The 13,496-nt window shown below is 37.6% G+C and overlaps 2 protein-coding genes across 6 annotated transcripts; one reads left to right on the forward strand and one right to left on the reverse strand.

The window, feature by feature from the left end:
• Positions 1 to 1,738: 1,738 nt before the first annotated feature.
• Positions 1,739 to 5,862, forward strand: LOC116614758. 2 transcript variants are annotated; one of them, XM_048726280.1, is made up of 3 exons: positions 1,739 to 1,835; positions 2,357 to 2,487; positions 3,458 to 5,862. In XM_048726280.1, the coding sequence occupies exon 3, from the start codon at positions 3,617 to 3,619 to the stop codon at positions 4,616 to 4,618; it is 1,002 nt and encodes a 333-aa protein (XP_048582237.1). In that variant the 5' UTR covers positions 1,739 to 1,835; positions 2,357 to 2,487; positions 3,458 to 3,616; the 3' UTR covers positions 4,619 to 5,862. The 2 variants fall into 2 exon arrangements, with proteins under 2 accessions (XP_048582237.1, XP_032232022.2); XM_032376131.2 differs by lacking the exon at positions 2,357 to 2,487 and having other exon boundaries at positions 1,746 to 1,835.
• Positions 5,773 to 13,476, reverse strand: LOC125561813 (vegetative cell wall protein gp1-like). Of its 4 annotated transcripts, none has more exons than XM_048726276.1 (6): positions 13,318 to 13,476; positions 12,392 to 12,435; positions 11,859 to 12,020; positions 10,435 to 10,624; positions 8,478 to 9,191; positions 5,773 to 7,777 (listed from the first exon to the last, which is right to left on the reverse strand). In XM_048726276.1, the coding sequence occupies exons 1-6, from the start codon at positions 13,322 to 13,324 to the stop codon at positions 7,506 to 7,508; spliced, it is 1,389 nt and encodes a 462-aa protein (XP_048582233.1). In that variant the 5' UTR covers positions 13,325 to 13,476; the 3' UTR covers positions 5,773 to 7,505. The 4 variants fall into 4 exon arrangements, with proteins under 4 accessions (XP_048582233.1, XP_048582232.1, XP_048582234.1 ...); XM_048726275.1 differs by lacking the exon at positions 13,318 to 13,476 and adding an exon at positions 12,897 to 13,299; XM_048726277.1 differs by lacking the exon at positions 13,318 to 13,476 and adding an exon at positions 11,240 to 11,440 and having other exon boundaries at positions 12,392 to 13,299.
• Positions 13,477 to 13,496: the final 20 nt, after the last annotated feature.

Genomic DNA, 13,496 nt, shown 5'->3' on the forward strand with positions numbered 1-13,496 from the left:
AAATCAAAAAAGTGAAAACGGGACCGACTTAGTTATTGCACACTCGAATATGGGTGTTTTAATTAGCAACATCCATAATAGACCCCGCTTTGACTAAAAAACTTGAAAAATCAAAAAAGTGAAAACGGGACCGACTTAGTTATTGCACACTCGAATATTGGTGTTTTGACTAGCAGCATCCATAATAGACCCCGCTTTGACTAAAAAACTTGAAAAATCAAAAAAGTGAAAACGGGACCGACTTAGTTATTGCACACTAGAATATGGGTGTTTTAATTAGCAACATCCAAAATAGACCCCGCTTTGACTAAAGAGCCCGAAAATAAAAACAAGGGAAAACGGGACCGACTTAGTTATTGCACACTAGAATATGGATGTTTTAACTAGCAGCATCCATAATAGACCCCGCTTTGACTAAAAAACTTGAAAAATCAAAAAAGTGAAAACGGGACCGACTTAGTTATTGCACACTAGAATATTGGTGTTTTGACTAGCAGCATCCAAAATAGACCCCGCTTTGACTAAAAAACTTGAAAAATTAAAAAAGTGAAAACGGGACCGACTTAGTTATTGCACACTCGAATATGGGTGTTTTAACTAGCAGCATCCATAATAGACCCCGCTTTGACTAAAAAACTTGAAAAATCAAAAAAGTGAAAACTGGACCGACTTAGTTATTGCACACTAGAATATGGGTGTTTTGACTAGCAGCATCCATAATAGCTTTGACTAAAAAAACATGAAAAATCAAAAAAGTGAAAACAGGACCGACTTCTTTATTGCACTTTAGAATATGGATGTTTTGACTAGCAGCATTCAAATAAGACCCCGCTTTGACTAAAAAAACATGAAAAATCAAAAAAGTGAAAACTGGACCGACTTCTTTATTGCACACTAGAATATGGGTGTTTTAATTAGCAGCATCCATAATAGACCCCGCTTTGACTATAAAACTTGAAAAATCAAAAAAGTGAAAACGGGACCGACTTAGTTATTGCACACTAGAAGATGGGTGTTTTAATTAGCAACATCCAAAATAGACCCCGCTATGACTAAAAAAACTTGAAAAATCAAAAAAGTGAAAACGGGACCGACTTAGTTATTGCACACTCGAATATGGGTGTTTTGACTAGCAGCATTCAAATAAGACCCCGCTTTGACTAAAAAAACATGAAAAATCAAAAAAGTGAAAACGGGACCGACTTAGTTATTGCACACTCGAATATTGGTGTTTTGACTAGCAGCATTCAAATAAGACCCCGCTTTGACTAAAAAACTTGAAAAATCAAAAAAGTGAAAACGGGACCGACTTAGTAATTGCACATTAGAATATGGGTGTTTTAACTAGCAGCATCCATAATAGACCCCGCTTTGACTAAAAACTTGATAATAAAAAAAAAATTAATCGGCACTGACTTAGTTATGAGCACAATTTGATTCTGCATTTTAAAACGCATCAGGACTAAAAAAAATTCTGCTATCTGAGCCTAGGCATGTTCTTAAAATTCGGTAAAATCTCAGGCTGGACGTTCTTTTAAAAAAGTAGGCTTGATTTCCAGCCGTCGCTAGGCATGTATTTCGGGCTCACAGAAACGAGCTGGAAATCGAGCCTAATAAAAAAGGTTTTTATAAAAAAAAGTGTATTTGCCACACCTGCGATACTTTGCCGCACTCTGGTGCATGACACGATGTGACATATGTTCATCATCCGGGGGTTTGTCAGATTGCATAACCATCGCGCATGCGCGCATGTGCATAAATTTGGCTAGAAAGTGTCAAAAGTGGTTGGTGTTGTTATGAATCGTAGAAGAAACCGAGGGAATTTCCCTTCCAAGGTGAGTGAATTCGATATAACTGCACACTTGTGGTCAAGTTGTAAGTAAAGATTGTGCTTTCAGATGCAGTCCAGATAATCACTGTCTGTTCGATTACACACGATGTATAAAAAGTTCAATGACTGTCTCGGCTATTTAAGCTTATACTTATTTACTTATATCAATTTAACGGTCGATATATGTATAAATGTGCTATTTTTTAAATGTTTGTTTACAACCAGTCAGTGAGCTTGCCTGAATTGTAAGGTTACTCATTTAAATACCATACAAATCAATATATTATGCACCAGTCAATGCCACCCCCAACACGCAGGGGAATATGCGGGGACTCGACTGGTTTACACTGACTAGTGCATTATGCCTCATTTAGGCCAACAGAAATTAACGTCTAAGGTTTGTGCACACTGCATGCATGTCCTAAAAGCTACTGCTTATAATTTTCTTTATTTACAAAAGCATCATTATTTTTATTTATTTTCATATATTTACACTTTGTCACAATCAAAACATGAACATTCAAGTTTGTGTACACTGGTGAACAATGGAGGCATGATTGGCCTAGTGTGCTCTCACCGCTGTGGCCCAGGTTCAAACCCTGGTCAAACTGGGGATTTTCTCTGAGTTCCTGCCTTGCTTCGAATTTGTGTCACAAGTGAGTTGAAGTTATTCTCCCGTGTTCGGATAAGGACACTAAACCGGAGGTCCCGTCTCTTCGAGCTGCACTACACTAACCTGGACCGAAGGGACGTAAAAGAACCACTGGGGACGCAATAAACCCTCTGGCAGTGACCACCCCCAGTGACAGTGCTTGCAATGCTTGCTAACAATACACTCAAGGGGGTACTTGATTTGGAGCCTAGCTCTGTTGTACCTTCTGCACCAGTGGTGGAAGTTGAATAAATAAAATGTATTTACAGATTTCTCAAATAAATTTTGAGTTACCAAATGTTTTTTCTAGTTGGCCAACTTTTCTTGAACATGGTCTAGTAGGGTCTAACAGATCCATGGTGTGGTTTTTCTGTTATTTAAAGTACCAGGATGGGTAAACATGAAATCCAGGGTGGTGATATAAATTGAAAAAAAAATCCATTAAGGGATTTCCATTGTGTCAGACAGAGGCTGACTACATCAAATAGAGCAGGATAGAAATCCAGGGTGGGTACCCTACAGCAGATGCAAAATTCCAATGTAGTTCTCCTAAAATGTAACAGTCCAGGGTGGGTAAATTCCAGGTGGTTAGAAAGAAATTGGCTGGAAATCCAGGGTGGGTGGTGGCAATTCATAATTTCCAGGGTGGTTATAAGAGTCAGGGGGAGTTCGGTTGCTACTGCCCAATCTTTTTTTCCAGGATGCCATATGGTATCTTATCAGTATCAAATAAAAATGTAATACAGAAATGTTTGTATTGAAGTGTAAACAAGCCAGTGAAAAGTAGATACAGTGAAACCTTTTTATAATAAACACCTTTTAACTTTTCAGGCTATAAGCTACAAAACTCACAAATGCTCCAAAAATTTTCGGCCAATGGTAAATTTACACAAACTGCATCAACTGACATTTATTTTTAGCTAGATTATAGTTTTCAAGGTTTCCTTTGTTAACGAAACGAAATTTTTCCACAGGGCAAAAGTGGAAGATGTTTTATTGCTACCTGCCCAAAGAGGGGAAAATTCTTCAAGAGGCTAGACAATCACCTCTCAAGTTTACACAGAGGTGTTTCAAGAGCTGAAAATGACAATTTGAGTCACAGAAACCAAGATGATCAAGATGGTAGCAGAAAAATGGAAATGTGTCTTCTTTGTGGAGAACAGTTTTTGCAACTGCGTCACCATTTGAAAAATAAACATAACCTGTCTCTGCGCAAATACAGACATCAAACTGGAAAAAAGGATGAAACAAAGGTTGAAAAAAAGGAGAAACAAGAGTGCCATGAAAAGAAACTAGAGTTTGGTGAGGAGGGGGATGAAACAGAGGGAAAAGAGTCAGGGGAGAGAAATGAAAACGATAAGGTGAAAGTAAGTGATATGCTTGAGGAAGAAGAGATGGACAAGGAGATGGTTGAAGAGGATGAGATGAATGGGAAAACTGGAGGGGACAGTTTTGAGAGAGAGATGGTGGAGGATGAGGAGATGGCTGAGAAGGAAGATATGTATAAGAAAACTGAAGAGGACAGGTTCGTGATGAAACTGTTCGACGAGGAAGCGGTAGCTGAGAAAGTAGATACGTATAAAAAAACTGAAGAGGGTAGTACGTTTGTGAGAAGGCTGTTTGATGAGGAGGAGGCAGATGAGAAAGAAGTTCGCTTTGAGGATATTGAAGAGGACTATGTACGGTTTTTAGTTCATAAGGGAAATAGAATGAAATTGGACTTCTTCTTGCATTTCATGGAAAGGGGAGGCATTTTAAGGTCATACAAAGTATCTCCCATAAGAAGAATCTCGTTTGGTGAGCTCCCTTATGAGACTCTAAGAGATATCTACAGTATGCGGAAGATTTTATCTGGCTACTTCAAAAGAGATGTTTTCATGTACCCTTACCCCGATGTGGAAATGATAGAAAAATGCCGTGCTTGTGGTGCCAAGGAACGAGGAAAATGCTGCTGTCCAGTTCTAGAGAAATCCTTCTATGTATTTTGCCGTGAGAGATGTTCTCCCAAGTACATCAGTGAGTGCAAGAGGTGCCTTAACATGGGAAATAGCTCAACACATGCTTGCCTGGACTTCTTCTTCTGTAGAAGGTGCAACGAGGAATACCGTGCCCGAGAAAGATTGAAGCATTTTTAAAGAGGCTACGTCACGGTTATAGCGTAATTTAGCCCAAGCTTAACAAGACCAGGAACCGTTTGTTCGTTGGGAATATCCATCTAGGTTTGTAGAAAAACCGTTTTGATTTTATAACTTTGTTTAAATTGTGCTTTACTAAGCGTGACATAGCCCCTTTAAACCGCTTTGCATATAATAAGATTAACTCAAATAGTGCAACCAATGCAAAATGAAACAGTGGGGCCTGATATGGTATGGGTTTACAAAAGCGAGGTGTCATCATCACAGTTTAATATTTTATTTATTTTATATCTTATTTAAGTCTAGTGCACACTAGCGACAAAGTACGGCGCCACACTAACAAAATTCAATCGAAAGCTAAAATTTACTAAAATGAGCGCACGAAAATACATAAATAAAGCGATATTAACATGTTACAAAATTCCTGTGCATTTTCTCTCACTTTTACGTTTGCGATAAAACGCTGTTATATCTAGTGTGCACGACGCTACGGCCTTTTTGTTATACGGTCATTTTGTTATATGCCCGGGGAGGGGGAGGACTCAAAATGACAAAAAATGACGGGGGTGCTCGATAAGAAAAATAAAATTGACCCCTAAGAGATAGCAAGGTAGGCGTGGGACTTTATTTTTAAATAATTAAAATTAAAGAAAGCAAAATACTTCTAATTGCAGATAGCAAAAATTTTATTTTTTAAAATATTTTATTAAAACAATGTGCAGTATGAAGTAACGCCTTTTTTTTGTGGGAGCCCCCCTTACCGTTAGGTGACTACGTATCAATTTCTTATTGCACCTACTAATCAATTTCCAATTCTGGGTGCCGGGATTTGAGTTATTCCGAAATAAAATTGCAAATATCACCCAACATTTGATTAACCTATTTATCACAAGATCATTGAAATAGTTCTGGAGTCAACGAGAACAAACATCCATTGAAACGGGGCTTCCTTACTGTTTGAACATGGTATAAACGTATTAGGGAATAAATGATTGTACCAACGGAAACATTTGATTCGCACTAGGAAACGTTAAGGAACAACGAGGAAGTAGCTTATAGTCCTTTATGGTATAATTAAAATCATTTGAACATGAATAATAGAGTCGCAAAGTTGGATACTGTGATTTGTGTTTGATTCAGCAATTGAACAAATGTTTGTTTTTACTTTTTATTTAATGTCAACAAAACTAGATATTTGAAGGAATTTGTAAATAAAATTGTAATAAAGTACTATTTTAATAATGTGTTCTGTGAATTTTATGACATATTTATAAATAGTTTTATAAAAATAACTCTTCAATATAGATATCTCTCTCTGTAAAAATAATAAAAACCATTACAATTTTTTTAAAAAAAGGAGAACACTTTTCATTTGGGAGAATGGTGGTTCATGGTCAAAATTGCACCGCGGCAATGTAATACTTCGCTGCCTTTGTCATCCCAATACATGAAATCACAGAAACGTTTTTTTAGTTTAATGGCAATATAAATATTTTGCACTCCATAGATTGGTGCTCAAACCCTAGGTACAAATAATTTGAGTTGAAGTTGGCAAATGGTCACCATTTTTGTTCTGAGAGCTCTTTGTTAAAATGCAGAAAGTTTGTTCCACTTTTCAAATGCAAGAGAGAAGAAGTCTAAAACAGGCAGGTGTATAAATGATATAAAAGGGAAAGGGACTCGCGCATTTGCAAAAATAAGTTCATAAAAAGTGTTCTTCCATAAGTAAAGCTTAAAAAAATTGATAATTTACTGCAGTTTCCATGATTCTGCGAATTCTCGCTAATGATTTACAATGTTAAACCCACCTCCTGCCTCACGTCACTAAGCCTCAGTGCTACATGTGAGAGTTCACAGAATTGAGAAAACAGCAGTAATTATTTCGGAAATTTAAATAATTTGATTTTTATAAAAATATATGATATATGCATCTTGAATCTCTGCTGTTAAATATTCAGAAAATAATCACTTTGATAAGTGAAAAAATTGACAGCGACATCAAAATGTAATAACTGTAACTGATGTAAAAGCCCCTACCTGTACAAAATAAAATAAATTTATATAATGAATTTATTACATTTTTGTAAAAATATATCTTGTATCTAAGCTGTCTCAGAATCATAAATAATCACCTTACTAAGGGACAATCAGAGAGTAAGTGGCTAATTTAAAAATGTAGATATAGAGTGGTTTCCACAACAATCTTTATAGATACAATTACGCGGATGTGTAAATTTGTGCATCAATTTCTAATTATTTTTCATATATATATTTTTTTAATGAAAAACAGAGGTATGGAGTCCGATTCGGGATTTCTTGGCGGTAAACGTTTTGATTTTATCACTTTGTTTAAATTGCACCCTAGTCACCGATGAATAAATATTTAAAAAATATGAAGATGAAACACCAACTTTGAGCGCCCTGGCTCCGTTAGCTGAATAGTTATTCCAGGGGGCCTGCTCCCTCAAATACATAACGATATACTATATGAACATTGCTAGAAGTGCGAAATAAATATGTCTATCTGGATATAATTCTCGATTTCCTTCTCAAGATGATTTTATAGCCAGTTTTTGCGCAAAAGGTTAGGGGAAAACTGCTATAAAATTATTTTTATGCGGAAATCGTTAAGTTCCTCACACAACTTTGGGAACTAGGGTGCAATTTAAGCCAAGTGGTAAATCTAACACCTGTTTTAGCAAACGTTTCTCCAGCAACACGTGGATGATGGCCGATGTAGCTCCTAAACTTGCAAAGCATCATTTGAGAGTAAGTGCGCAAATAGCCAGGTAATGTATGGAGGTTTATTTGATATACAGCCAAATAAAACCCAACAAAGTCATAACTTACAGGGGCACCATGATTTGCTGGAGAAACGTTTAGTGCATCAACACAATTTCTGTAAAGCTAACCTGTTCAGGCCTACCATTACTGCTTTACACAAGGAATCCTTTGGTAGAGCAAAGAACATCCCCTTTTGCAAATATCTGTTCTCCACGCTATTCCCTAAAACAAGAGGGGCTTCCACGTTATCCTTGACTGATGTGAGCTGAACACACACATGGTTCGGGGGGATTTCATGGCCATGGAGGGTAGTTAAATGTGGCATCAAAATCCCAGCAGCCAACCAGATATCATCCTTTTTATACATTACCGTATCTGCAAAAAATAAATAGAATATAGAACTGAATAGATATCTTTGCAAAACAGGTTGGAGGAGGCTACCGGTGTCAAATATTTAACAAAATGACTATCCCCCTTACAGAAAAAAATGCACTCGACAAATGTCAACTTTTCGCGCAATGTACTGCTTAGCGTGCCGTAGCTGCATTGAGTTATAGTTGCATGCTGCATAGGCGTGCAGCTGAGTCACGTTAATTAGTGCCATTTCTTTGATTTAAAAGCATCTCATCAAGTTCAAAATTTAGCCGCTGCACCCAAATCAACCTCCACATCCCCGTGCAAAGTACGACGAGTTGATCAAAGCAATCGTCGCCGCCTTGAAGCTCGGAGCCTCTGGTACCCAGGGTATGTGCAAAGAGAATTCTAAAAACGTGCAAGTATCAAAATTTGCTCGTGGTAGTGGTACAATGTACACATAAGAGTATATTATCAGATCGCTCTTTTCATCATGTCGGAATAAACCGAAGTATAGCCCTAGTCAAATACAGTATCAGAACATTACAACTAACACTATTGCTCCTGTCAAACTTTGTATCACAGGTAGATGAAAACCACTCTATGCTATTATTCTATGGATTGTCTGTGTTATTAGCTCTATACTGTATATTGTTTTGTTCTTTAATCTTCAAGTAGGAGATCTATATTGTTTTATTTCGGTTGTGCCTGCAAAGAATACCTGTTTTAGATGTGACAGTGAAGGGCGGTGGGGATGCTGATGCTGACAAAGTAGATTTTGTTGTGCTACAAAGAGTAGCAGTAGCCTGTGGCACAGCTTTTGTAGGTGCTGGTGGCTGTGGCGTAGCTGTTGTAGGTGCTGTTGGCTGTGGCGTAGCTGTTGTAGGTGCTGTTGGCTGTGGCGTAGCTGTTGTAGGTGCTGTTGGCTGTTGCCCAGCTTTTGTAGGTGCTGGTGGCTGTGGCGTAGCTGTTGTAGGTGCTGTTGGCTGTGGCGTAGCTGTTGTAGGTGCTGTTGGCTGTGGCGTAGCTGTTGTAGGTGCTGGTGGCTGTGGCGTAGCTGTTGTAGGTGCTGGTGGCTGTGGCGTAGCTGTTGTAGGTGCTGTTGGCTGTGGCGTAGCTGTTGTAGGTGCTGTTGGCTGTGGCGTAGCTGTTGTAGGTGCTGGTGGCTGTGGCGTAGCTGTTGTAGGTGCTGTTGGCTGTGGCGTAGCTGTTGTAGGTGCTGTTGGCTGTGGCGTAGCTGTTGTAGGTGCTGGTGGCTGTTGCCCAGATGTTGTAGGTGCTGGTGGCACTTGTGTTGTGCTAGATGGAGTGGCAGCAGCAGCATGTGGCATAGCTGTTGAAGGTGCGCCTAGCATTGGTCCACCTGTTGCACCATCTTGAAAACTGAAGGGTTGTGGTGGTTCTGGATCAGGTACCCTGTTTTTCTTCCTGTATTCTGCAAATAAATACACTACTGCATTAGAGTTTTGATGTATCTACTTTTCCTTTTCTTTTCCTTCTTCCTTTTCATTTCTGTGCTTAAGGTGACCTGCAACTGTTTCAAAACACTGGGTGGATACCTGTCGATTTTATGTTCAACCTTAGTAAAAGTTAATTTTATGAAGCCATCATTACATTTTATTAGACTGCATATAGATGTCTTTTTAAAAATATCCAAACCGATGATATGTTAATGAAAAAAATGTAAATGCAACAACAATACAATACAATAATCTTTAATTACCGAGGGTAGCATATTAACCGAAATACAGCGGTTTGCCTATAAGATATCCATATGAAAATACCCTGCGAGTAGTGGCTGAGAGAAAGAAACCAGCAGGGTACTTGCTGTAATATTTTAATTTAATGATGGCTCTATAAAATTAAATTATGATTGCAAGCGTTGAACATCATACAAGGTCAAAAACAAGCAGATAGCACACAAGTTTGGAAACAGTAAGCAATTCTGGAAAATTACCCGTGAGCCACTTGAAATAAGAAAAACATCGGGTGGTATCATAAAACATGGTTTGATATTGGACTTTTATGGATCACTTGTACAACTGATCATTTTCCTCAACATTTTCAGTCATATTTGTGACTAATTTTTTATAGCATTTTGAAAGCCAGTTGTGTGAATAACAATAATAATGACAATGATAAAACACAAAAAACAAAGCTTAAACAACCTTTTTCAACAACTTCGGCCATCATTAAAAATTACCCAAACATTTTTGTTACTGTAAATTCAATAATGCAACTAAAACTTGAAAATGGAAATAATGCTTTGATAAAATAGTGGAGCGGACACAAATTTTGATATTGTGTCAAGATCAATTATGTAAGAAATGAAAAAAGTTTGAAGTGAGAAGAGAAAAACAAATAGCAAACTCTTTATAAAGGATATGGGAGAATGGGTTGGGGTGGGGACATTCTTTACACCCCTACAACATATATTCCTCTTATACCCTTCATTAGGAATGGTTAGTGGATAATGTTCCAAGATGGCGGTAGAGGCACATAGACTGCTGTTATATTAAATATTGGACTGTATCAGACATTTAGGGTCTCTAATGTGCCAGATTTATTCACACAAATTCATTTTGTCTCAGCTTTTAGGCAGTTTTAGGGGTGGTCCAAGGAGGTGGTACATGGACCAGGGGTTCCATGTTTTGTGGTCTCCCAGTCCTTAGTCTCACCTTCCATAAACGTCTCAAACATTTTCTTAACCATTTTCCCAAGTTCATGGGCAGGCTTCTCTCCCTCGTGCCCAACAAAGGCTGCACCGGCACCTTCTGTGCCATAGCACTCTACTGTTGTGCCCAGACCATGTTTTTTAAATGTCAAAATGACAATGTCATTTTGGTGTTTCTGATGCAGGACGTCTGCCTAGAATCAAATAAATATGCAATGCTGTGAGGCCAGAGTATGAAATTTGAAACATGCTCCAAGAATGTGACTTGAGGGGACAGAACTTAAATTTAAGCTGACAGTGCAATAGTCTAAGGATACATTATTAGACTACCTTTAGCTGCAACATAATAAACTGATTACATAATCTGAAGACTGCTGAGTGTGCATGCCTGCATGTATTCGCTTAATTGCTATTATTGTGTCATGCAAAATGATAACTTATTAATTATGTAATCCTTGACCATTCTTGCAGACATAAACCTTGGGCTAAATTATGGCTTAAAATTAGGCACACTCACCATTCAGAGGCATACAATGGTGAAAATTGCATTCAACCTTACACCTAAACTTAGGTGTGAGAGGCATCTGAAGGGAACAGTCATGCTCTACCAGATACCGCACAAAACGATTCCGTCTTCAGAGATTTTTGAAAAGGTGTTGCAACCCAAGGGGAGAATTCAATATCTCTTATGTAAAATATTTTTGGCATTTTTACTATTTATGTTTAGAGGGATCAACTCACCCAATGTGCACCACACCTTGAAAGTATCAAAATAACAACATACTGGGAAACACTGGATAATTGTCCACCCTTCTTTTGCTCACACACAGAGGTTCCAAATGCGATATGGTGGTTCTGCATACATGTGTTTTTCTGCACATGGTGCAAAGTGTGGTTGAGCTGGCACCTTACCCTTCTTTTGCTCACACACAGAGGTTCCAAATGCGATATGGTGGTTCTGCATACACACGTTTATCTGCACATGGTGCGCAGTGTGGTTGAGCTGGCACCTTTAAGAAAACCTATTAATTAACACTTTATTGACTGGGACTGAGGGAAACAGCAGGTTTTGTTGTCCTATTTTAACACAAAACAATGCTTTCCCAAGGTTCCAGTCAATGAAAGCTTTATTATCATAGAAAGTGTCACAATGTGAATGCAAAATGTGAGGGAATAAAAAGCAAACTCTATGTAAACCATTTGTAAATATTGACATGAATGAATGCAAAAGTTGTGTGACTTCCGGTTTAGTTTAATTCACAGAACTTAAATTGTACTGTTGCCATCATTGTTGCCTGGGGAAACCGTCAAATTTCTTCAAGTTCAGGTGATGCACCCTCTACCAAAATTAGATACTAGAAAACGTGAACTTTGACACTTGGTATATAATAAATGAAAAATGTTATTGTAATTGTTAATATCACACACCCTATAATACATCATGTCTTTTTGATTGGTTGGGTTGGTTGTCCCTTTCTTTTCAATAGCATCATGGTTCGACTTGACCTTCTTTGCAAAAATGTATGAGCAGTTTTCATTTTTGCAGCTGCGACATGCAGTAGGACAATTTGTACCACATTCTGGACAGGCCTATGGTAATAAAAACAGAAATTTTAATAAAATAAATTATCATACAACTAAGAACAAAGCTCTTTTTTATCCAGGTATGCACACAGAATCAATTGGAGACAATCCGCTTCAATACAATGGCCACCATTGTGACATGTAAAGCAGATAATGCTCAGGACAATGTCTGCTTTCCATGTTACAATAGAGGCTATCCCATCACTCTATGCGCATACCTGGAGAAAAAAGAGCAGCAATTTTCAATCTTTAGCGTAATTAATTTCACAAACATGATGCATAGAAGACTAGCAGTAACTATTAATACAGTATTATAAACATGATAAATTATAAAAAAGATGAGACTTTCTTATTGAGTCAAACACTGTATGTCATACCTTAAGCCGTGGTACTATCTTCTTGTTTGGTGTTTGTGGTTTGTCTTTTAATAAAAAAGTAATAAAATGTGTTACAATATATTAAAGGTTTTTTTTGCATGGCCTGTAAAGTTTGCATGGCCTGTAAAGTAAGCATAACATTACCATAAACAGAATTTCATAACATATCACTAAAAAAATCTATATTTTTATATATTCTGTGTAAACTATTGCTGGCAATGTAATCTCTTAGTAAAAATGAGGATAATTATATTTAATATCGAGTTCGGGGTCCCGCATAGAGGAGGAGGGTATCTTGAGGGTATCTTTAAATGGATATCTAATAGCATCTGATTAGAAACTATCTGATAATATCACAATATCCGGGAGTCCTGCATAAGGATGGATGAAGTATCTAAATAGATGTCTAATATCACTCCTGCAATTTATCCTGAATTTTAAAATAGCGCTGATAGAAAGCATGGTATTCGGAATATATATTTGGTTTATAATAACATATTAGTACATTTGGTACGCATATTTAAGCCAACTTGTCTATAACAGTTTAGCAGCCGAAGATAATGTAACAGGGATGGTTTAGACGTGCAACTTTGACTTGGGAACCTTTCTTCTTGAACTAAAGCAGCTGTATGGGGACCATGGACGAGAGTATTATCGCATGGTAGCTAATATATGCTCCATTGCTTTTGTAAGCTTATTTCAGAAATATTTCGGATCACGTTGAACGATCGAAGCAGTCCACACGTGATAGATCATCGTACTTATCGATCAGGATTTCTTTATACTTTTCCCGCATTTGAACTACGAAATCGAAGTTTGTCAAAACGAGAGATCAAATATTTGAATAAAAATTTCACGCTCAATGAACAATTGACAAAACAAATCGTTTTAAGCCAAGTATTTCAAAAGGTTTTGACCTCGCTTACCAGTCATCCTCGCTTGCTTCAATGCTTGAGTAGTCAACCATGTGATCAACAACACCTTAGCATCCGCGCCTTGCGCATGACAATGAATTAATGACTATCATTAATTCAGTGGTCAAATAACATTTAAGGATAATCGTTAATTCATTCTCGAGACCATGTTGTTGTGTGTGCGGTTTGAG

The sequence above is a fragment of the Nematostella vectensis genome, chromosome 4, assembly GCF_932526225.1.
Source record: "Nematostella vectensis chromosome 4, jaNemVect1.1, whole genome shotgun sequence".
NCBI lineage: Eukaryota > Metazoa > Cnidaria > Anthozoa > Actiniaria > Edwardsiidae > Nematostella > Nematostella vectensis.

Excerpts from the sequence above, each read along its gene's own strand:
- LOC116614758 (XM_032376131.2), top strand. The coding sequence starts at position 1,797 with ATGAATCGTAGAAGAAACCGAGGGAATTTCCCTTCCAAG. Across the intron at positions 1,836-3,457 it reads GAGGGAATTTCCCTTCCAAG|GGCAAAAGTGGAAGATGTTT; the intron begins GTGAGTGAATTC and ends ATTTTTCCACAG.
- LOC125561813 (XM_048726275.1), bottom strand. Across the intron at positions 12,021-12,391 it reads AGATAGTACCACGGCTTAAG|GCCTGTCCAGAATGTGGTAC; the intron begins GTATGACATACA and ends TTATTACCATAG. Across the intron at positions 9,192-10,434 it reads GTTTGAGACGTTTATGGAAG|AATACAGGAAGAAAAACAGG; the intron begins GTGAGACTAAGG and ends ATTTATTTGCAG.